Below are 25,353 nucleotides of genomic sequence, written 5' to 3' on the forward strand. Positions count from 1 at the left end.
GGAGAGGGAGTGCCACGGTCAACTTGAGTAGCTCAGTAATTTACATTCATCATTAAATTTTTGGATGAAATATGTATTAAAGTAGCTAAATTCAGCTCTGATTTATTACCTTAATATTGAGTATTCTGCTTTTATATATTTAAAGGATGAACTTAATTGGGGACGGTTAAATTACATTCAAATCAAGAGAATTAGAGAGGTAAGTTAAGTTTTTTGACCAAATGGATGCAAATAAAGTTGACTTACGAAATACTTATTAAGTAACAACAATATTTATTAAGTACGTGGGTAGTAATGAGTATTCCAAGAAGTGTATTTCCTGCCTGTTTCCAGCTTTAGTAGGAGTGTCTCTTGTGTTTTCACCTTTCAGTAGAACTACTTGGGTTTCTAATAAATACTCCTTTTCAAGTTAAGGAGTATATTTTCCCTGTATATAGTTTAATGAGGGATGGTTGTGTAATCTTGTTGTATGTCTTTTCAGTATATGTCAGGATAAACAGATTGGGTGTGGTGGCTCACACCTGTAGTCCCAGCTTCTGGGGAAGCTGAGGTGAGAGGTTTGCATGAGCCCGAGAGGCAGAGCCTTCAGTGAGCTGTGATCGCACCAATATATTCTAGCCTGGGTGACAGAGTGAGAGCCTGTCTTGAAAAAGAAAAAGATAAACATATGGTGTTTTAATTTTTAACCTACTAATACAATCTTGCATTGCTTAATGACAGGAATACATTCTGAGAAATGAGTAATTACATGGTTTTATCCTTGTGCAAACAGCATAGAACATACTTACACAGACCTAGATGGTATGGCCCACTACACGCCTAGGCTGTATAGTGTAGCCTATGGCTTCTAGGCTGCAAACCTGTACAACATGTGACTGTATTAAACACTGTAGGCAATTACAACAAAATGGTAAGTATTTCTGTACCTAAACATAACTAAACATAGAAAAGGTGCAGTAAAAATATGGTTATAAAACAGGGTTTCCCAACACCTGGGCTATATCCTCCTTTTGAGAATATAACTAATGCCACATCTCAGGTGGAACAGTTTCATCCTGAAACCATCCCCACCTACTCCAGCCCATGGGAAAATTGTCTTTCATGAAACTGGACCCTGGTGCTAAAAAGGTTAGGGATCACTGGTATAAAAGATAAAAATGGTATACCAATACTGCGAATGGAGCTTGCAGGACTGGACGTGGCTCTGGGTGAGTCAGTGAGTGAGTGGTGAGGGAATGTGAAGACCCAGGACACCACTGCACATGACTGTAGACTATAAACACTGCAGACTTAGGCTACACTAAGTTCATAAAAATTTTTAAAAAATTAATTATAGCTTAATATAACTTTTTTTTTTCAACTTGAAAAAGCAATTTTAATAATTATATTCATATTTTTTACACTTCCAGCAAAATGTCATCACCACCAACATCATCTTTTCATTGGAAGATATTTTCTATATATACATATTAATATCTAAATTTCTTAATCATGAGAATTAAAGGTGCAACTAAATTATTCACATAACCTACCACTGAGCAATCTTGTAAGCATAATAAATATAACTTTTTTAACTTGATAAACTTTTTAATTAAAAAAATTTTTTTTGGCTCTTATATTAACACTTAGCTTAAAACATAAACACATTGTACAGCTATGCAAAAATATTTTCTTTATATCCTTATTCTATAAGTTTTTATCTATTTCCTTATTTATTTGGTTTTTGAGATAGGATCTCACTCTGTTGCCCAGGCTGGAGTGCAATGGCATGATCACAGCTCATAGAAGCCTTGACTTCCTGGGCTCAAGTAATTCTCCTGCCTCAGCCTCTGCAGTAGCTGGAACTACAGGCATATGTCACCACTCCTAATTTGTTTTTTCTTTCTTTCTTTTTTTTTTTTTTTTGAGATGGAGTCTTGCCCTGTCACCCAGGGTGGAGTACAATGGCATAGTCTTGGCTCACTGTAACCTCCGCCTCCCAGGTTCAAACAATTCTCCTGCCTCAGCCTCCTGAGTAGCTGGGATTACAGGTGCACGTCACCACGCTCGGCTACTTTTTTGTGTTTTTAGTAGAGACGAGGTTTCACCATGTTGGCCAGGCTGGTCTTGAACTCCTGACCTTGTGATCCACCTGCCTTGGCCTCCTAAAGTGTTGGGATTACAGGTGTGAGCCACCGTGCCTGGCCTAGTTTTTTTTATTCTTTTATTTTTTTGTAGAGACAGGGTCTCACTTTGTAGCCCAGGCTGGTTTTATCTATTTAAAAAAATAATTTTTATTTGTTAAACTTTTTTGTTAAAAACTAAGATACATATACACATTAGCCTAGGTGTACGCAGAGTCAGGATCATCAATATCACTGTCTTCCACCTCCACATCTTGTCCACTGGAAGGTCATCAGGGGCAGTAACACATGGAGCTGTCATCTCTTACAGTATAACAGTGCCTTCTCCTGGATATCTCCTGAAGGACCTGTCTGAGACTGTTTTACAATTAACTTTTTTTGTTTGTTTCCTTTTTTCTTTTTTTTTTTTTTGCTGCTTCTTTCAAGACATGTGAAGTTAATTAAAAAAAAAATAAATAGTATATACTCTGAAATAATGATGGCATAGTAGGATAAATCCATAAGCCAGTAACATAGTTATTTATTATCAAGTATTATCAAGTACGGTTGTACCAAGTACAATCGTCCCTTGGTATACACAGGAGGGTTGGTTTCAGGACCCCCGTATACCAAAATTTGTGAATACTCATGTCTTACAGTTGGCCCTGTGGAACCCATGTGAATAGTCGGCCTTCCATATACTCGGGCTTGCATCCCTTGAATACTGTATTTTTGATCCACATTTGGTTGAGAAAAACCTGCGTATAAGTGGGCCCTCGCTGTTCAACCCCATGTTTTTCAGGGGTGAACTGAAATGTACTGTATGTGTTGTATGTGTTAGACTTTCATATGATTGGCAGCACTGTAGGTTTGTTTACACCAGCATCACCCCAGACACGTGAGTAAACGTGTTGCACTACAACAGCTATGATGTGACCAGGCAACAGGACTTTTCTAGCTCTGTTACAGTCTTATGGGTCTACAGTTCTATACGTGTCCATGGTTAACTGAGACACTGGTGTGTGGTGCATGACTTCTACATGAATGCATGATGGATTTCCCACCGTTGACTCAACCACGTGTTCTTAGAATAAACTCTGCTTGTTTGTAATGTTTTCTCCCAAAACATTGCTTGGTTCTGATTGCCAATATTTTCTCTAGAATTTTTGCCTCTATGTTTATAAGTGAAATTGGCCTCTGGTTTACGTGTGTGTGTGCATGTGTGCACACACACATGCGTGCACAATACTATGAGATGTTATTGATACCACCCTGGTAGGATGAACATCTTTCTGTGCCCAGTAACCATTTTAATCAACAGTTTAATGACTAGAAATGTATTTCTTACATATTTGATAGAACACATTCAAAAACACCTTTGGGATTAGTGCCTTTTTGAGGGATCAATTTTTTAAAAAATTTCAATATCCCTGGTAGTTATTAATCCATTCTGGATTCTAATTCTTCTGGAGTCATTTTTGATGAGTTACGTTTTTTCATTCAGGTACCCATTTAATCCAGATCATGAAGTTTATTGATGTATAGTTACACGTAATTTTCTTAATTTCAAATTCTTGTCAAGTGGTAACACCTTTCTTGTTCTTATTATTGTGTATTTGTGTACTCTCATCGTTTCTTGATTATATTTGTATATTCAGGGAGTCCCCAAGACCATCCTCAGGTTCACTGATTGGCTAGAAGGACTCACAGAAGTAGAAAAGCTGTTATGCTTATGCTTATGATTTATTTTAGCCAAAGGATATGGATTAAAATCAGCAAAGGTAAAAAAAAAAAAAAAAAGTGCATGGGAGGAGTCCTGGAGAGACCAGGTGCAGGCTACCAGGTGTCCTTTCCCAGTAGAGTCTTATGGACAGTGATTAATTCTCTCAGCAACAGTGTGTGATGACAGGCATGAAGTATTACAACCAGGAAGCTCACCTGAGCCTTGGTGTCCCGGGTTTTTATTGAGCACTGGTTATGTAGGCCTAGAGTACCCATGTGACTGACTTTAGTTACTCAGTCTTCAGTCCCTCCAGAGGAAACTGTTACCCTCATGGCCCAAGGCCCCACCATAAATCACATTCTAGCGTAAACTATTTTGTGTGGCCCAAGGTGCCAGGTAAGCATACATACTCTTATCAGGGAGGATAAGAGTCCCTGGAGGCTTGGCAATGACTTTTCAGGAGCTGGGCCAGGACCAAGCCTTTTGGAATGTGCATGGTCTGGACAGCCAGGCCTGGTGGATTACTCCTTTACCACAGAGTCTGCAAGATGTTTCCTTTGTGTTACTTTATTTTCAGAGAGCTTACTCTTAGTTTCATTTGTCAGTTTTCTTGTGTATGTTTTTTGGGAGGGAAGGAGTAGGTGGGGGATTCTAAATCATTGCTTTTTGTTTTTTTTCCGTTAATTTAGTTCTCCTGTGACTTTTAGTTTACTTCAGTCTTTCTGAAATTAGTATATATTATTAATAATAATATTTTCAGTCTTTCTAATTAAAAGCATTTAAAGCTATGAATTTTATTATGAGCAGCTTTAGCCACCACATCCCGTTGATTTTTGACATTCTTGTCTATAATTTCTTTTAGTGTTGGTTTCCTCTCTGACTAAAGAGTTTATTTTTATTTTTTAGAGACAGGGTCTTTGTCTCCCAGACTGGAGTGCAGTGGCATGACCATAGCTCACTGCAGCCTCAAATTCCTGGGCTCAAGCAATCCTCCTGCCTCAGCCTCCCAAAGCTCTGAGAGGTGTGAACCACCGTGCCCAGCCCTGAAATGTTTTTAAATATATTTTTTGTTGTTCATTTCTGATTTTATTGCATTTTAATATAGAGAGTGGCACAGTCTTGGTTTTTAATTAGTTCAGTTACATGTGATCACAGTCACATGAAAGAGTTCCATCCCTCAGGGGTACAGAGGCGAGCACCTGAGTGTGCTCTCCCTTGCTTCCCATGTCCCAGGCTTTTCCTTCCTCCACAGAGATAGTGGCTGCTGAGTTTTTCTGTCATTTCAATTCTTTTTAGTTGTTATTTCCCCCAGTTATGTTCACACTTGTGACTGTATTCTTTTTGTAATTGAGATAATTTTGTGGTGACTTAATTTATGATCAGTTCATAGGTATTTGGAGTTGTGTATTTTCACGTGTAAATTAAAGTTTGACATTTTGTGTGAAACAGTTTTTATTTAAAACTGGATATTGATTTTATTTTCCTGTTTGGTGGGACTATTTGGCCATAGGTCACTTACTCTGTTTTTAATCACAAAAGTAGTACATGTTCATGGCAGAGGCTGGGACGTGTTTCAAGGACCTAAAGCAAGGCTGTGGTCATGGCTCTCTGCTATTCTGACCTCTGGGTGGGCACAGTTACACGTTTGCATTGGTTCCTATCTCAGGGGTGTGTGTTTATAAACAGATCATGGAGCATATATGATTTTGTATTCTGGTATTTTCTCTTAGGTGTTATATTGTTCATCTTTAACATTACTTATTAATTAATTTCTAAGAAGATGATTCTTGCCGGGCATGGTGGCACACACCTGTATTGCCAGTTGTTTGGGAGGCTGACGCAGGAGGATCACTTGAGCATAGGAGTTCTGGGCTGTAGTGCACCATGCCGACTGGGTGTTGCATTAAACTGAACACTGATATGGTAACCTCTTGGGAGCCAGGGACCACTGTATTGCCTAAGGAGGGATGAACCAGCCCAAGTTGGAAAGGGAGCAGGTCAAAATTCCTGTGTTGATCAGTGTGGGATTGTGCCTGTGAATAGCCACTGCACTGTCTAGCCTGGGCAATATAGCAAGATCTTGTCTCTAAAAATAAATTTTAGGCCAGGCATGGCGGCTCACACCTGTCATACCAGCACCTTAGCACCTTGGGGGGCTGAGGCAGGCAGATCACGAGGTCAGGAGATGGAGACCATCCTGGCTAACACGGTGAAACCCTGTCTCTACTAAAAATACAAAAAATTAGCCGGGCGTGGTGGTGGGCACCTGTAGTCCCAGCTACTCGGGAAGCTGAAGCAGGAGAATGGTGTGAACCTGGGAGGCAGAACTTGCAGTGAACCAAGCTGAGATTGCGCCACTGCACTCCAGCCTGGACGACAGAGCAAGACTGTCTCAAAAAAAAAAAAGAGATAATAATAATAAAAATTTTAAAAATATTATTTCGTTTCTTTTTTGGAGACAGAATCTTACTCTGCCACCCAGGCTGGAGTACAGTGACACAATCTTGGCTCACTGCAACCTCTGCTCTCCAGTCTCAGGTGATTCTCCCATCTCAGCCTCCTGAGTAGCTGGGACTACAGGCGTGTGCCACCACGCCCAGCTAACTTTGTATTTTTTTTGTAGAGACTGGGTTTCGCCATGTTGCCTGGACTGGTTTCAAACTCCTGAGTTCAAGTGATCTCCCAGCCTTGACCTCCCAAAGTGCTGGGATTAGAGGCGTGAGTCACTGCGCACAGCCAAAAGATGATTCTTAATTAGCTGCAGTGTTTCATTCTGTAGATGTGTTTATACTTTACCCATTGTGCACTTATTTTCTAGTGTTTTCACTGCTCTGATAACATATGTACATTTGAGACATCAGATTTCAATGTATTTTTCTTAGGTGGCTGAATTATATGAAGAATTGAAGACTAGAATCTCACAGTTCAACATGCATGTTGATTCTCGGCGACCTGTCATGGACCAAGAGTATATATATAAGCAGCGATTCATCCTACAGGTGTGCTGAAGTTTCCTGGATATTTTTTTTTTTTCCTGATTCTTTGTGCTTACAAGGTCTTGTGGTCGAGAAACTGCTTATTCCTGCTCTCTGATACAAACCAAACCTCAAAGGAGATTTTAGGTCCATAGTGTTCATACTGTGTTTGGGAACCAGGAAACATTCTTCTTTCATAGTTTGCATTATTTGTTGAGTTGATGATTCACCTAGAGAGTATTTATTGTTTATTTATTAATATTTAATGGATTCAGACCCATTTCTAATTTCCAGGGGAGTGTTTCTGTAGAGTACCCGCGTTATCACTGCTTCAGGAGAGATCCTTTTGTTTTAGCTTTTAAGAAAGTGAAGTGCCCTTTATATCGTTCAGTGTATGTAGCTATTCCCCTACACTGAAAATATTAACTTTGGAGGCCATGGATTCAGATTACTAGTAGTTAGATGGAATGTAGCGAGCGAGAAATGTGTCCTGGCCAGTGGAGACTGCCTCTGCTGTAGGGTTTCCTGGAAGGGTTGGCTGATGCATACAGAATCGGGTTTGAGGTAGATGCCTGTAAACTGGGTGTGCTGGAAATGTGCGAGTGTTTTCCTGGATGTAAAATTTCTCTAAGGCTGGGGGAGTCTTTGGTGGGTGTTTTCAAACTGGTATATTTTTATTGAAGAAGGGACTCTTTGCAGAGTGCATTTTAGAGGTGAATAGTGGACGCCAGCCTGCTGCCCTAAGTCTGAATGCTCCAATTGGAGTTTTATCTGAACATCTGAGAGTACCTTGCACATAGATGTGTGTGGGGAGAAGTGGAGAAAGTTGGCCAACCCTGGGGCTTTGTGTGTAGGATGGTTTGTGTCCTTGTTCAACTTGCCACTGTTTCCCAAGCCTCATTCTGAGAAGTACTCAAGCTCTTTTGAAGAAAGATGTTTCTGTTAGGTGAAAAAAGTGTTTCTTTTTTAGTGTTTCTGTTAGATGAAATTACCAGAATTGTGACTTTCTGCTTGGTTGGTGAAAGGTCTAGTTTTCCATACAAATGATAACCATCTTTTACATTTATAGATGTCATATCATGCTGGGTTGAGATTAGTATATTGGTGAGAATAACTGATAAAACAATGCTGTTACTTCATAAAAATAAATTTCTTTTTCAGGTTGTATTGGCAGGTGCTTTCTATCCAAATTACTTTACTTTTGGACAGCCCGATGAGGAGATGGCGGTGAGGGAGCTGGCTGGCAAGGACCCCAAGACAACTGTCGTGGTAGGTGCTGGGGGCAGGCAGCCCTCTCTGGGGTGTGGTGAGACAGAAAATTTTTGTTCTTTAATTGTTTCTATTTTTGTGAGTCCTAAGTGAATATTCCCCTGGAGTGAATATTAGGCTTGTTTGGCCTTTTCAGGTATATCTACTTGTTCCTCAGTCTTTTGCCTCCCTTCACAGACCTGGCCTTATAAGGAAGCCTTGAGAGTTTATATGTTCAAGGTCAATGCTGATTTGATCATGTGCTATTTTGAAGGATTTAAGGCACTTAAAAGTTTAAGAACATTTTCTTAATTCACAACTTCATTTCATACAAAATAAAATGTTATTGGTTGGCAGCTGAGTGCTGTGGCTTAAGCCAGTGATCCCCTGACCTGGATGCCCAACAGAACCACCTAGAGAGTGCTTATTTTATTTATATTCGTTGAAATTCAGATCTGAGGGCCCTGTGAGATCTGAGCTAGAAAGTATGCCCTAGAAATCAGCATTCAAGTAGTGTGTACTTTGGGCATATCTAATGATCAGCCACAGGCCCTGACCATTGAATCAGGTTTGCAACCCAGTTGTTTAAAGCCCAGCAGCAGGGAGACTCACACTGGAAGAAAGCATCTGAGACTGGACTGTTTTGGATCACTTGGTTCCAGTATGTGCCTTTATCTGATAAGGTGGGGTGAGAAGCACTTGAAGTTCCTTTGTGGCATATCATAAGGGCTCAGTCGTTGCCAGATTTTATCCTGGTTATTGTTACACCACCACTGTTAATCCTGAAGAAATAAATAGCTCATAAGGAAAGGGCACAGATGACTTGAGATTACAACTGGAGGTCTTTGATGAGCACCAAAAGGAGCTGGTGCTCTGGAGATGAGAGAGGCAGCTGAGATACACTTGATACCTGTGGAAGGGACTTTAAAAGGAAGTCATTAGTTTTTTATAGCTACTGAGGATCATTTGATTGGCACCTGTGCTCTTGCTGGCCATCAGGTTTGACTAAGCTCTTTGCTTGGCTTCCTCTCTCACCCCTCTGCCCCTTCGTGGTTTTCTTCCCTCAGCTGTGCGTAACGGGAAGGGTTCTATAGGACTCTTCCTCAGACGTCCAGCAGCTGTGTCTGCATCCCTCGACCACAGAAAGCCTAGTCTGGGGGCCCAAAATTACCTAGTGTGTACATCATAAAAGCTCAATAATAGCTGGCTTTACTTAGCACTTGAGAGGCTGTGTGTTAGGTACTTTTTATTCTTCTCTGAGCCTCACTCCACCCTTTGAGTTGGGGATTTCTCATGTCATTCCTATTTCATGATGTGGCAGTTGGATCTCAGGGCAACTCTGTAACTTGCCTAAGGAGACATGCGGATTCAGGGAGTGAGGAGACAGGATCTAACTGGATCTGAGCCCCAGCCCATGCCTTCACTTACGTGCCTTCTGTCATGGAGCCCCATGCAGAGCTGGGGTGGCACAGGAGTTGTCCTGGTCCAGAAGAAAGTATGGAATGCTTTGCAGAAACCCAGCATGGTACCTTGAGAGTTTATACATTAAAAGTCACTGCCAGTTTGATCATGTGCTATTTGGTCCTTCCACTGTGGTGATGAGGAAATACATACTCCTCATTAGTTAGACATTTTCCTTTAAAGTTTACAGTCCCATTATTCCTTATGTAGAAATATGTTTTGAAAAGAAATATTTAGTAAGCTTGATTATTTTAAGGGAAAACAGAAGTAAACAAATCTTAATTTTGCTGTATTAGACTTACACCATTTTAACAGGGATAGAATTAGCCTTTATTTAACATTTATTATAGAACTTAGTTAGAATTTAAAAGTCATTAAATGCACTGATCTGTAGAGTTTATATATTATGGTTAAAGATAGTAAACTATGTTTTTAGAAACTAAAACAGTGTGCAGCAGCTTTGAGCTTGTGAATGTTGAAACTATTTTGTTAGCTCTAGTAATCTGCTCTGATTTTGTATTATATTTTACAGTTGAAGCACATTCCTCCCTATGGATTTCTTTACTATAAACAACTACAGTCTCTCTTTAGACAGTGTGGTCAAGTCAAATCCATTGTATTTGATGGTGCAAAGTAAGTATATTTTTGTAATCAACTGCAATTATGAGGGAGGCATAAAGATTCAAATGTTTCCAGTTGCTGATTCTTAAAACGGAATGCCCATGGGAATGGGTCCTCCTATGGGCTGCTGCAGTTGGCTTTCAGAATGTAGCTTTGGTTTATCTTATGGTCAGAAGCAATTTATCTTCTCTTTTTGCTAAGTGACCTCCTAAAGGAACTAAGCTGCTGGTTAGTGGTCAAGCGTGGTCACTCCAAGAAGGCTCAGTAACTCAGTGTGATGCTAAGGCAGATTCTCTTAAAGTGATCCTCACTTTCACGCACTTGTCCGAGATGTTCTCAGTGAGTCGTTAGTAAGAGTTATTTTGTGGGCCATGAAGATGCTCCAAAATAGGGTGGATCTGCTTATATTGTCTAAGACAGATATGTTTTGAATATTTTTGGAAGGCAAACATTGTAAAAACTCAATTTGGCTCTACTTACTGCATGTAAGGAACAAATGGTATGTTTTGGAGCATCACTGAGTTTTTATTTCTAACAGGAAATGTTTATGTACCAAAAAGCCTAAAGTAGGATTTTTAATTTTTAAAGTTAGAAATTTTTTCCAGTGTTCTGTGAATGTTGTATAAATTTTTATTTAACTTGACAAAGCTTTGTAAATAAGAACAAACACTTTTTCTTTAATATCCAGTTCACTCAAGTTGAACATTAAGTCCATTTTCAATTTGGGGTAATTCCCTCCAGCATTTTAAGTTCCATTTCTATGATTAATATATTGATTTTCTTTGTAGGCCTGTAAATGCCTCATGAGGCAAATGCACAACTACCTAACAAGCCAAACCTTCCTAAGTGCTTTTAACAACTCTTAGAGAATTAATTAAACTTGTAGTGTCTGAACTTTTCTTAAATATTCTGATGTAAATTCTAGTAAGATTCTTAGTCACATATATAAAGTAGCTTACTTAAAGCTGGAATCACACAGCTAAACTCATTCCTGAATATTGTGTGTCCGCTTACCTGGGTGAGGTTCCAGTTCTGCATGGATGCTCCTTTGACTGATTTGAGTGGTCTGAAGTCCTGGCTCCCAAGATTGCAGCATCTTTGTTCACTCATCTTTACAACTGGATTGGGTTCTGTGTTTGTTTCCTGTTCTTCTTGCCTGGGAATTTTTTTGCTTTATTATTTTTATTTATTTATTTTTGAGACAGAGTCTTGCTCTGTCATCAGGCTGGAGTGCAGTGGCACAATCTCGGCTCACTGCGACCTCTGCCTCCCATTGCCTGGGACCCTTTTTATAGGTGTTTATATCTTTTGCATTCCTCATATTTCCAGCTCTCAAGTCGTAATACAAATGTCATAGCAATTTTTTGGGGGAAGTAACAGTATTCTTTCTGTACCAGTACCAGTTCTTGGGATTCAAGTATTTAAAGGCAAAGGAAGATATAGTGATTCAAAGAATAAGAACTGTATTTCTTTTGGCATAGAGCAGGGGTGACTTCGTGTAGACTTTGTGAGGTGCCAAGGGCGCATGGGCAGATGGGCACAGGTGGTACCTGGGCGTATCGTGTTCTCCCATAAGAAGCTTTCAACTTCGTGGTAGGAGTGGAGAGTCAAATTGGTTTCACAGACATTTGCCTGCTGTGAGAAGTCATGGGAGAGGCCGAGAAGGTCAGAAGAAGACATTCTATCTCAGGCCCAATATTAGAGCAGTAACATTAATTTGAGACTTCCTTGGGTGGACGTTGGAGGGTTGTGACGCCTCGGGCTGGTGCAGTGACCAGGGCAGAGGTGGTGCAGCAGGGTCAGGGTGGTTTTCCAGCAGGAGGCAGTCATTAGCTGATCTTGACGGGGGAAAGCTGAGACTGTGCACACATAGCTGGTAGCCATTTGGGCAGAGCTGCTCCGTGTCAGATGGAGTCTGTTTTGTGGAGGTCAGGTGCTGACTTTGGGACAGTCTTCTGGCAGACCGATGAGTGTGTATATGACTAGGTGGGCACTTGGAGACCTTTGAGTGTTCTGTCCAGAGCTGTGTTTTATGGAACTTACTCAGGGATAAGCGGAAGGTCAAGATAAGAGGAGAAGAAGCCGGCCTGGAGTCTTTGCAGTAGTCCAAAGCAGAGGTACTGAGATGTGGAGCCAGTATGGTGGTGTTTGACATGAAAAGGAGCCAACAGATGGGAAAGAGGATGTCTTGGATTTGGCTGGTGATTGCATGTGGAGGGCAAAGAAGAGAGAGGAGCCCAAGAGCATCCGGCTTTCCAGCCTGGATGCTGGGGAGGATGCAGCTTCAAGGAGAAGATGCTGAGGTCTGGAGTTTAAAATTACTTCTACGGAGTCTTAGGAGAGACTCTAAAGAAGGGAGATAAAGCAGAAGGGCATGAATCAGGCAGTGGGTGGAAGGAAAATGCATGCATTTATGAGTGAAGAGGATGGGGCGTGAAGGAGAGCAGAGGAGGCGGAGCGGGTCAGGGTCGATTCATGTACCTGCTTCACACACCTCCCCTGCCAGGCATCTTTCCAAACTGCTCAAGGTGTACATTTCCAGGAGAGAGCTCATTACAGGACCATTTTTATAGTAGAGGAAGGGGCCCAGGTCTGTTTTTGTGGCTCTGTGATGATGTGGGATCCCAGGGGCATTAGAACGTGCATGCATAGCAAGGTAAACTTGATGCTGTCTTCCTTCTGCCTGGCACGTCCAGCAAGGTACCTTTTGCTCCATGTCTGCTGCTCATGCCCCAGAGAGGGGCTGGAATGGGACACCGAAATATGGGCTGGGGCAAGAGAGGGCATTTATCAACATTTCTTGGTGTTTTATTCTGTTCTCGCAGTGCTATAAAGAAATACCTGAAACTGGGTAATTTATAAAGAAAAGAGGTTTAACTGGCTCATGGTTCTGCAGGCTGTATAGGCTGCTGCTTCTGGGGAGGCCTCAAGAAACTTACAATCATGGTGAAAGGCGAAGCGAAGCTGGCATTTCTTACATGGCTGGAGCGAAAGGAAGAGAGCAAAGGGGAGGTGTTACACACTTGTAAACAACCAGATCTTGTGAGAACTCACTATCACAAGAACAGCAAGGGGGAAATCGCGCTCACGATCCAGTCACCTCCCACCAGGCCCCTCCTCCAGTACTGGGGATTATAATTCGACATGAGATTTGGGCAGGGACACAGATCTAAACCATATCACTTGGCAATCAATTTAATGGTTTGGCCCAGGCACTGTGGCTCACGCCTGTAATCTCAGCACTTTGGGAGGCTGAGATGGGCAGATCATGAGGTATGGAGATCGAGACCATCCTGGCCAGCATGGTGAAACCCCGTCTCTGCTAAAAATACAAAAATTAGCTGGCCGTGGTGGCACACGCCTGTAGTCCCAGCTACTCGGGAGGCTAAAGCAGGAGAATCTCTTGAATCTGGGAGGCGGAGGTTGCAGTGAGCCAAGATGACACCCCTGCACTGGTGACAGAGCGAGACTAGATCTCAAAAGAATAAATAAATTTAATGGTTTTTTTTGAAGGGGAATTACAAAGATCACTGAGCTATACATTTGTGTGGTTTTCTGTATCTGTTTTATTTTATGGTAGTAAAGAAAGACATTCTGTTATAATCATGAAAATTCTTTTGCAATTATGAAAGTAATTATCAAGTAAGATTTCTTTGCCACAAATTCCATGTGACTTTAGTGTTTATTCTGCATTATGTTATACAAGGATGATACTTGGTTTTGGTTTAATGACATGTCATTATAACTTTTATTTCTCTTAAATTAATAATTTTCCATTGGAGAAATTAATACATGTTATTGATTAATTATAGATTGAAGAGTTACTGGCATTTTCATGATTATAAGATTATAAGGAGAGATGTGACAGAATTTCTGTCTAATCTTGAGAGAAATGAATATGCAGTTTTTAATCAGATGCCTGATAAATTTACTTTTAAATTTACGTTTGTGGAACAGAGCCTTTGTGGAATTCTCACGAAATCCAACAGAGAGATTTAAAACCCTTCCTGCAGTATATATGGCAATTAAGATGTCTCAACTAAAAGTTTCACTTGAACTTAACGTCCATTCTGCAGAGGAAATTGAAGGGAAGGTGCGAGGCATGAATGTCTCAAAGCTCAGGAACACAAGGTACTTTCACGAGGGGGGTGGCAGACATGCTGTACCTGCTTTCACATTTTCAGATACTATTTGTAAATGACTGTTGATCTGACCTTGCTTCAGCTCATGTTAAAAGCACTGGCTTGGCTGGATGTGGTGGCTCACGCCTCTAATCCCAGCACTTTGGGAGGCTGAGGCAGGCAGATCACTTGAGTCCAGGAGTTTGAGACCAGCCTTGCCAACATGGTGAAACCCTGTCTGTACTGACAATACAAAAATTAGCCGGGCTTGGTGGCACACACCTTTAATCCCACCTACTCGGGAGGCTGAGGCAGGAGAATTGCTTGAACCCAGGAGGCGGAGGTTACAGTCAGCCGAGATTGCACCACTGCACTCCAGCCTGGGCGACAGAACAAGACGCTGTCTTAAAAAAAATAAATAAATAAATAAAAAAGCACTGGCTTTGTGGTTGAGTGGAGCTGCTGTTGAATTCTGGTTGCATCATCTCCTCACTGTGTGCACTTGGGCACATTACCTAACCTCTCTGAACCTCAGTTTTTTTTCTGTTTAATAGAAATGATACCAGCCGGGTGAGGTGGCTCATGCCTATAATCCTTGCACTTTGGGAGACCGAGGAGGGAGGATCACTTGAGGTCAGGAGCTCAAAACCAGCCTGGCCAACATGGTGAAACCTCGTCTCTACTAAAAATACAAAAAAATTAGCCGGGCATGGTGGCGGGCACCTATAATCCCAGCTACGCAGGAGGCTGATGCAGGAGAATCAGTTAAACCTGGGAGGCAGAGGTTGCAGTGAGCTGAGATCACGCCACTGCACTCCACCCTGGGCGACAGAGCGAGACTCCATCTCAAAAAAAAAAAAAAAAAAAAAAGAAAAGAAATGATACCTATGGTGTAAGGCTGTTGAGAGGATTGAGTGATATCATTGATGTAATTTTTAGTTAAATAGTAGGGATTAAATCTAATGTTAATTTCCTGTCTTCCTAGATAGGATTATGCGTTTTGTTTTGCAAATTCTCTTTTTAAGTAATGTGGAATATTCTTTGTCTTCAACACAGCAGTCAGTGGGACATAATGGAGATGCAGCTGGGAGCACCTAGTTGCTTACCAGCGTAAGCTGCCCTTCCTTGCCAAATGACATCTTTCCTTCCCACCCAGAGAGTGGTACAGGGCCAGGGCTGTCTGTAAGGCTGGTCAGCCCAGGGCAGGAGCACTTGCTGCATGCAGCTGTCATCACCCTGGTGGATCTTCTTCTCTTGGACCCAACTGAGTCACCCATGGTATTTGTGACAGACTGCTTGCCTTTTGGCCATATCCCCATAGTCACATATGTGGGAAGTCTCACTTATTATTTCTTAATTGTAGAGTTTTCAGTTCTAGGAGGAACTTAACAGGAATCTGAGGAGTTGGTGGAGGAAGGGAAATCTGTTCCATCTGGTTTCACCCAGTGTGTGACTTTTGGTTTCTGAGAGTTTGGGAGGGTAGTGGGTTCAGTCCTTCATGCAGAGAAGGCCTGTCCTGCTCTAGTGAGGTCAGACTTCACTTACTTTTGTAATCGAATGCCGGGGAGTCACTCATTGCCTGAGTCACTCATTAAAAATGGGTCTAGAGATTGGGAAAAGAGTTGTATCAAGATCTTTCTTATAATTCTTTCTCTTCATTTTAGAATAAAGTATTAGGAAATTTTTATTTTCTATCAAATTTGTCTTTTGTATTCCAGAAGTTTAGCATTTACTATCTTATTGCCTTTAAGGGAAAATGATATTTTTGGGGTTTATTGGAAAATCATGTGTGTGTTTTCTAACATAGCATTGAGCCAAGCATGGATTCTTCTAGTTTTCTAAATGTCAAGGTGCACATTTGAAAACACAAGTTAGGAAACACTGCAGGTCTGAGATTTAGAATTTATCTCAGACCTTGAAAGTCTAAATTTAATAATTTATTTATCTTGATAATACCATGAAAGTAGATATTCTCTGAGAGTCTTGGCCTTCACAGTTGCATACTACCTGGAGGGTGTAGTATATAATTGTTGGGATGTGTACCCCTTCCAGAGCTCTTCAAAAAGCCAGCAGAAATTCATGTTTGAGATGAAATCAAATTTGTCATCTCTGGCTTAGGTATTTTATTGAAATGTTCTTCTCTTGTAGAAATATTAGAATAGTTCAAGTGATAATTTCACATATGTAAATGTGTTTTCTTTGTAAAACTTGATTTTTATTTTATTAAAAATTCGTATTATGTAGGGTGAATGTGGACTTCCAGAAGCAGACGGTAGATCCTATGCAAGTCTCCTTTAACACATCAGACAGGTCCCAGACAGTTACAGATCTCCTTCTAACTATTGATGTCACAGAGGTAAGGATGAAGTAATTGAGCTTTTCCTTCTTCTTAATCTAAAATCATCATGTTGTGTACAGGAAGTTTACACACACACACACACAGACACACACAGAGAACTTGTGCACCTTGGTAATCTTGTTAATGTGGGTGAGTTTGAATTATCACTGTACTTGTTAAATTGAAATATGACTAAAATGGAAATTGAAACATACTTATTCTAGAATCAAAGTTAATTTTTAAAATATCAAGTACATTTAAAATGCTGAAATAAATCAGATTTAACAAGGTACATGTTAGAGGAAAAAAAAGTATGTATATTTTTGAGACAAAGTCTTGCTGTGTTGCCCAGGCTGGAGTGCAGTGGCATGATCTCCGTTCACTGCAACCTCTGCCTTCTGGGTTTAAGCGATTCCCCTGCCTCAGCCTCCTGAATAGCTGGGATTACAGGTGTGTGCCACCATGCCTGGGTAATTTTTGTGCTTTTAGTAGAGATGGGGTTTTACCACATTGGCCAGGCTGGTCTTGAACTCCTGACCTCAAGTGATCTGCCCACCTCTGCCTCGCGAAGTGCTGGCATTACAGGTGTGAGCCACTGTGCCCCGCTGAAATGATTATATGACGTCAGAACCTTTATTTATGTAAGAATGAGTCTTGTACCGCCAAGAAAAGGATATATTCCACACATTTCCTTACCTTAGTTCACCAGGGGACCCCCTCTTTTTGTCTCATAAACACCTGTTAAAAACCTGTAGAATACTTGTGTTCCAAGGATTACGCTGGTGAGACGTTGTACAGCACAGGGTGTCAGCCCTATGATTCAAGCTCATTTTCCTCCTTACAAAAGTCCTTTCTAGATTTCATCTCTGCTCCTCCTCTTCCTTTTTAGGTGGTTGAAGTGGGACACTTTTGGGGATACAGGATTGATGAAAAAAACTCAGAGATTCTGAAAAAGCTTACTGCTGAAATCAACCAACTGACGCTGATGCCATTGCCCACTTACCCACATCCAGACTTGGTCTGTCTGGCACCTTTTTCTGATTTTGGTAAACAGCGCTACTTTAGAGCTCAAGTCCTTTATGTTTCTGGAAATTCTGCTGAGGTAGGTTTTTCTGTAACAAGTCACTGGAAGGGAAATGAGACAGACAGACATACAGCAGTTTATCAAATATCTTTTATAATTGTAGGTGGAAATTAAATTTAAAATAATTGCAGTTAGCAAAGTAGTCTGTTTCCTTCATTGATATGTGGATTTAAGCTCAGGTCACTCTAAGAATTCTATAATTATAGGATTAGAGCAGACTGCTGCATTGCTATTGCTCAGGTAGGGCATTGTTTTTGACCCCGTCGTAAAGTGTATACTTGCTTTATTTTCTAGGTATTCTTTGTAGATTATGGCAATAAGTCTCATGTAGATCTGCATCTTTTGATGGAGATTCCCTGTCAATTTCTTGAACTTCCTTTCCAGGTAAGGTAGAGAAGACTCTAGGGAATGAATGCTGCATGCTGGACGGGATTCCTGGGTAGATTCCTGGGTCATATGGTGCCCTTCCTCGGCTTACAGCTGGGGGAGCCAAGGCCCAGGACAGGGAAGGGACTTGCTTTGTCACAGTAGCCAAATTTGGTTTCTGCTCTTCCAAAAATACATGAAAGGTTTCAGATTTAGCAAAAAAAAGTTGTTTTAATCCAGTAGTATCTTCTAATACTGCTTCTGAGTTTTCTGGTTATGTTGAAACCAGACAGACTTTTTAGGTAGGCCACAGACATAGTCACACATGCCCTTACCATCAGTATGAAGACAATCTAAAAATTATTCTAAATATTTCTTACTGTTGTTAAAAAGCAAACCAAGTTTCTTTAGGAAATTCTCACTACCCCAACATCAGTTTTATTGGGACTTTTATGAAAATACTGTTGAAGATACATGAACAAGGTCTGTTTTCAGTGGTATTTGGGATGAGTGTTTTACTTATTTATAAAGCTGTTTGAGCTGTGCCCTTCTGTCCTTGTAGGCTTTGGAATTTAAGATTTGCAAAATGAGACCATCGGCAAAGTCTCTTGTTTGTGGCGAGCACTGGAGTGATGGGGCCAGCCAGTGGTTCGCCTCTCTGGTGAGCGGCTGCACCCTCCTTGTGAAGGTGTTCTCTGTGGTGCACAGTGTCCTGCACGTGGACGTGTACCAGTACTCGGGGGTCCAGGATGCCATCAACATAAGAGACGTCCTCATCCAGCAGGGCTATGCCGAGCTCACGGAGGAGTCCTATGAGTCCAAGGTGTGTGCTTTTGCCCTTGCTGGAGCACGCGTTTGTGTGAGAGAGAACGGGGCGGGCTTTCCTTCCTCTGTGGACCCTGAGATAGGAGGATGCGGACAGTGTTCCTCTTCACCATTTGGTGTGCTGTACTTATGTTAAGACTGGCGGCACCAATTTAAATGTCTTCTAGATTTCTCTGAGACTAAATTATGGTGGCTGGGTATTGTTTTTGTTGGTGAGTATTGTATTTGTTTGTCTCCTATTTAGCTTATTTTAAAAAATTATTTATTTATTTATTTAACATATTTTTTAGTAGAGACAGGGTCTCCCTGTGTTGCCCAGGTTGGTCTCAAACTCCTGGGCTTAAGGGATCCTCCTGCCTCAGCCTCCCAGAGTACTCCCAGGTGTGAGCCACTGCACCCAGCCTCGTATTCAGCTTTTTATCTTCTTAGGATAGATTTGAAAATGTTCTATATATGTGGGGAGTTTTAAAAATGGATTCCAAGATTTATCTCCCTAATGGAAGTAGTTAATAAAATATTTCAAATATTTCAAGCATTTCAAAACTTCTTTCAACTATTTCTTTCAAAATCAGTGTTACAGTTATTTTTCACGATCTGAAGGTTTGAGAGGCCACTTTTTTTTTCCTTTTTTAATTGCCACATAATCATTGTACATATTTATGGGATATAGAGTCATATTTTGATATGTGTATATAATGTGTAATGATCAAGTGAGGGTAATTAGCAAATCTGTCACCTCAGACATTTATTATTTCTTTGTGTTGTAAGCATTCAAGAACTTTCTTCTAGCTTTTTGAAAATATACCTTATAGTTAACCATATTTACCCCACAGTGCTGCAGAACGCAAGAACCTCTTCCTCCAGTCTAGCTGTAATTTTGTGTTGTTAACCAACTTCTCTCTGTTCTCCCCTTCCTGTCTTACCCAGCCTCTAATACCCACAATCCTACTCTCTACTTCCATTATTTCAATTTTTTTTTTAGCTCTTACACATAAATGAGAACATGTCGTATTTATATTTCTGTGCTTGACTTATTTTACTTAACATACCATCCTCCAGGCTCATACATGTTGCCAAGAGTGACAGGATTTTTTCTTTTTGTAGCTGAATGGTATTTTATTTTGTATATACCGCATTTTCAGTATCCATTCATCTGTTGACGGACACCTAGGTTGATTCTGTATCTTGACTGTTGTGACCACTGCTGCAGTAATCACGGGATACAGGTATCTCTGATGTACTGATTTCCTTTCCTTTGGGTAAATACCCAGTAGTGGGATTGCCAGATTGTATGTTCGTACTGTTTTTAGTTTTCTGAGTAACCTTCACACTGTTTTCAGTAAAGACTGTATTAATTTACCTTCCCACCGACAGTGTATAAGAGTTCCCTTTTCTCAGCATCCTTACCAGCATTTACTTTTTGTCTTTTTGATAATAGCCATTCTAACTGGGGTGAGATGCTGTCTCTCACGATGGTTTTGATTTGAATTTCCCTGATAATTAGTGATGTTGATCATTTTTCATATATTTGTTGGTTATTTGTATGTCGTCTTTTGAGAAATGTCTGTTCAGATCCTTTGCCCACTTTTTAATTGGATTACTTGCTTTTTTGCTGTTTGAGTTCCTTGTATATTCTGGATGTTATTCCTTTGTCAGATGAGTAGTTTGCAAATATTTTCTCCCATTCTACAGGTTGTCTCTTCATTTTGTTGATTGTTTCCTTCACTATGCAGAAGGTTTTTAGTGTAATATAGTTCCATTTGTCTGTTTTTGTTGCCTCTGCTTTTGAAGTCTTGGCCATAAAATCTTTTCCTAGATCAGTGTACTAAAGTATTTCTTTTTGTTTTCTTCTAGTAGTTTTTTATAGTTTTAGGTCTTACATTTAAGTCTTTAACCCATTTTGAGTTGATTTTTGTATATGGCAAGAGATAGGGGCTTAGTTTTATTCTTCTGCATTTAGATGTCCAGTTTTCCAAGCACCATTTATTGAAGAGACTCTCCTTTCCCCAATGAATGTTCTTGGAGACTTTGTTGAAAATCAGTTGCCTGTAAATGCGTGGCTTTATTTCTGGGTTCTCTATTCTGTTCTATTGGTCATCTGTGTGTCTGTTTTTATGCCAGTATAATGCTGGTTTGGTTACCATAGCTTTGTAGTGTATTTCCAAGTCAGGTACTGCGATGTCTCTTGCTTTGTTCTTTTTGCTCAGGATTGCTTTGGCTTTTGGGGTCTTTTGTGGTTCCATATGAACTTTAGGATTGTTTTTTCTGTTTCCGTGAAGAATGTCATTGGTATTTTGATTGGAGTTGCATTGAGTCTATAGCTTGCTTTGGATACTATGGTCATTTTAACAATATAAATTGTTGCAATTCATAAACATGGGATGTCTTAATCATTTGTTTGTGTCCTCTTCAATTGCTTTAACTGATATTTTGTAGTTTTCATTATAGAGATCATTCACCTCCTTGGTTAAATATATTCCTCGGTATTTTATTTTATTTTTGTAGGTATTGTAAATGGGATTGCTTTCTTGATGTCTTTTTTAGCTAGTTATTGGTGTATAGAAATGCTACTGATTTTTGTATACTGATTTCTGTATCCTGCAACTTTTCTGAATTCGTTTATCAGCTCTAAAAGTTTTTTGGTGGAGTCTTTAGGTTTTTCTATATGTAAGATCATGTTATCTGCAAAGAGGGACATTTTGACTTGCTCTTTTCCAATTTGGATGCCCTTTCTTTTTTCCTCTTGCCTAATTTCTCTGGCTAGGACTTCCAGTACTTGTTGAATATAAATGGTAAAAGTGGGCATCCTTGTGTTGTTCTTGTTCTTAGAGGAAAAGATGGCAGTTTTCCCCTCTTCAGTATGATGTTTGCTGTGGGTTTGTCATGTATGGCCTTTCTTGCGTTGAGATATGTTCCTTCTATACCCAATTTGCTGATAATTTTTTATCTTGAAGTAATGTTGAATTCTATCAAGTGCTTTTTCTGCATCTATTGAGATGATCAGAGAGGCCACTTTTGAAGCTGATGTTGAAGGTCTTTTACTTCTGTTATTTCTGCTGGGGATGAAGAATACTGGGTATCAGGAAAGGACAGTCTAGCAAAATGTTAGCCAGAGTGCTGGCTAAATTCTGTATTTAATTTATATAAAAACACTTCAGGGAATTATGTTAATATTTCCAGTGTAAAACCAAAATTTTACATATAAAAAAGTCCTGTAAAAATGTTTCTCTCTTGCAAACGATAGTAAGAGAAGAAAAAAAAATTAAAAAAACTGTAGGCCAGGTGCAGTGGCTCATGCCTGTAATCCCAGCATTTTGGGAGGCCCAGGCGGGCAGATCACCTGAGGTCAAGAGTTCGAGACCAGCCTGACCAACACGGTGAAATCCCATCTCTACTAAAAATACAAAATTAGCTGGGCATGGCGGTGGGCACCTGTAATCATACTACTCGGGAGGCTGAAGCAGGAGAATTGCTTGAACCCGGGAGGCGGAGGTTGTAGTGAGCTGAGATTGCACCATTGCACTCCAGCCTGGGTGACAAGAGTGAGACTCCATCTCAAAAAAAAGCAAACAAGCAAACAAACAAAAAACTCCCAAAAAACTGTAAAAAATGTTTATTTCTCTTAAATTCTCTAATGGCTAAAATGTTGCAAAGGCTGCCGGATTTCTTTTGTTTGAAGAAATAAGGTTGTAAATCCCGTCTTATTTCTTTTGTTTGAATCTTAAAATGAACTCGATAAAATTATTTCCCTATACTTTAATTAATGACATAGAAATCAGAGTAAGACTGTGCCTATGAAATATTTTGATTAGTTTGGAAGAAAGTGCTTGTAATGTATTCTTTTAACAAAACAAACTTTTCTTGTTTGTTCAGCAAAGCCATGAAGTTCTCAAGGGCCTCTTTTCCAAGTCAGTAGAAAACATGACAGATGGCTCTGTGCCCTTTCCCATGAAAGACGACGAGAAATATCTCATCCGGATTTTGTTAGAGAGCTTTTCTTCCAATAAACTGGGTACTCCAAACTGTAAGGTAATTGTAGGAGTTTTAACATGTAATTTAAAAGCTTAGTATCATTCTACATTTATGTGCTAAGAGTTGTAGTCAGTAGTCATGGTGGTTTTTTCTTTTCTGGCTTTTAATGCTGTTACTTTTCTCACAATGGATCCTCTTATAATAATAAGAAAAAACCCTGGGGTTTAGTGTTTAGTGGGGTTTAGAGAGAAGCTTTGACTAGTTTTTTTTTTTTTTTTTAAAACCCTCCTGACATGTGATTTTTTGTCAGACTAAAGGAAGCACAGCATGTGGGTTCAGAGAACTGGTGCCAGCCTTGGACTCCCTGGCTGGCTGTTAGAGCCGGTGCTGCCCACCTGCTTGGAGAGGAGGGCTGGCCAGGGTGTCTCCTTGTTCAGGGACTCCACTTGTGTTTCCCCAGCCTCTGGCTGTGTGGTCTCAGGTCTACCTGTGCAACTGGATTGGTCTGCTGCAATTGAAATAATAGTATTTTCACTAAATTATTTGTCAATGATTCCTTTTTTGTTGTTCAAAGGCTTTCTTAAACATGTATATCAAGGAATGTTAGTGAAATCGTTGAAGAGGATGAGTTACATCCCAGAAAAATACCTTCTTTAAGGCACTTTTTCTTAACTGAATCATAAAGACATTATGAATGAGATGTCTTTTTTTTTCCTTTAAAGGATGAGCTGACTTTTGAGTTTTAAAAATTCATGTTAAGTGTTATCTTGCTTATTGGTAACAGTTCCTATATTTTGTGCATGCAGGCAGAACTTCATGGGCCTTTTAACCCTTATGAACTAAAGTGCCATAGTTTGACCAGAATATCCAAATTCAGGTATGATTAACTTAAGTTTTCCATGAATTTTTTTCTCTGCATTTCTATTTATAGACCTCATCAGAAAATAATGTATCTTTATGTCTAAACTGTTGGAATGTGTTATCTTTTCTTTTCTTTTTTTTTTTTGAGACAGAGTCTTGCTCTGTCACTCAGGCTGGGGTGCAGTGGTGCAATCTCGGCTCACTGCAACCTCCGCCTCCCGGATTCAAGCAATTCTCCTGCCTCAGCCTCCTGAGTAGCTGGGATTACAGGCACGTGCCACCACGCCTGGCTAATTTTTGTATTTTTGGTACAGACAGGGTTTCACCACGTTGGTCAGGCTGGTCTCAAACTCCTGACCTTGTGATCCACCCGCCTCGGCCTCCCAAAGTGCTGGGATTACAGGCGTGAGCCACTGCGCCCGGCCTGAATGTGTTATCTTTTCTAACTTCTCATTTCTCTCCCAGCTCCTGATTTAAGGTATTCTTTCTCTCACACACGTGAAAGCCATTCTATATAAGATATTTTTGAGTATCTTTTATCAGAGACTATATTTTTTTCTGTTCTTGTTACAATTGTTCTTCAGCAAAGCTGTGAGAGCCCACTGTATGCCAGGAGCAGTGTGTGGTTTGGGGCAAACTGTAGTGAACAAGAAACAGTTGTTTGTCTTCATGAAAATTATGGATACAGTTGGTGGGTGGGGGGCGTAGAGGAAGCTGGTAACTACAACATAGGGTGATAGGGCTCTTGATAAGGGCACAGAACATCATGAAAGCATCTAGGGGGCCCAGCCACCCTTGAAAGATCATGGAGCTTTTCCAGAGAAATCTGAGGCCTGGCGGATACAGAGGCGTCAGCCAAGGTGCAGGTGTTGGAGGAAGAGAGGGGAGGTGGGATGAGGGTGGCTCCACTGGCAAGTGCATAGGCCTGAGTTTTGAGAGTTTGCACGTGTAACTCGAGTAAGTTTAGTAAGATTGGAGAAATGGGGGGGGGGGGGAAGGGAGGTGCCAAGCTTGTGGTAGACGAGGGCAAGCTTTGTGGACTTCATTCTGAAAGGGCTGGTGAACCTTACTATGTGCATTTTAAAATGATGCCTTTGGGGTAAGTCTTGTCTTCTCAAAATGTCCTCCGGGGAGCGCACTGGAAATGCAGATGCCCAGGTCCCCTTGGGCCTTCCAAATGAGCCTGCATTTCCACAAGGCCTCTGGCGACCTGCCTGCGCTTACAGTCTCATGAGCCCCAGTGTGAAGCCGGCATTGGATTTCAGAGTAGAAAGATCCTCAGGCAGTATTGTGCTTCTGAGGCTGGTCCCTGCTGTAACCCAGGGTGGGAATATGGGAGACTGAATCCATGGCAGGAGATACAGGAACAGCTTCACCAGCGCATTTCTGGTGTGGAATGCAGCTGGTGTGGAATGCATTTCTGGAGCGGAAGCAGCAGGATGGAGCTGCATTAGAGTCAGTGCTGAAGGGAAGAGGAAGAATTAAGTGTGCCCTTGCTGGGGCTGCAGCAGGCTTCTGCTGAGAGGTGACGGAGGAACTGTGGAGTGGACCACACTCAGTTCCCTCTGCCAGGATGCAGGTGATGGCTCTTGTGGGTTGACAGTGCAGGACAGAGGGTCTCGAGCGGAGGTGGAGGTTCGGGCATCCACAGCGTGT

General features: G+C 40.8%; 1 protein-coding gene across 1 annotated transcript in view; it reads left to right on the plus strand.

The window, feature by feature from the left end:
* The window catches only part of TDRD9 (tudor domain containing 9), a 124,782-nt gene that overhangs the window by 80,830 nt on the left and 18,599 nt on the right, over window positions 1–25,353 (plus strand). Inside the window, exons 20-30 of the mRNA XM_024231679.3 lie at window positions 146–199; window positions 6,708–6,824; window positions 7,962–8,069; window positions 10,042–10,142; window positions 14,088–14,261; window positions 16,496–16,607; window positions 17,479–17,691; window positions 17,968–18,057; window positions 18,602–18,862; window positions 22,738–22,893; window positions 23,643–23,713. Of these exons, the coding sequence (XP_024087447.2) occupies window positions 146–199; window positions 6,708–6,824; window positions 7,962–8,069; window positions 10,042–10,142; window positions 14,088–14,261; window positions 16,496–16,607; window positions 17,479–17,691; window positions 17,968–18,057; window positions 18,602–18,862; window positions 22,738–22,893; window positions 23,643–23,713 (1,457 nt within the window). The remainder of the gene's footprint in view (window positions 1–145; window positions 200–6,707; window positions 6,825–7,961; window positions 8,070–10,041; window positions 10,143–14,087; window positions 14,262–16,495; window positions 16,608–17,478; window positions 17,692–17,967; window positions 18,058–18,601; window positions 18,863–22,737; window positions 22,894–23,642; window positions 23,714–25,353) is intronic.

The sequence above is a fragment of the Pongo abelii genome, chromosome 15 (assembly GCF_028885655.2).
Source record: "Pongo abelii isolate AG06213 chromosome 15, NHGRI_mPonAbe1-v2.0_pri, whole genome shotgun sequence".
NCBI classification, from domain to species: Eukaryota; Metazoa; Chordata; class Mammalia; order Primates; family Hominidae; genus Pongo; species Pongo abelii.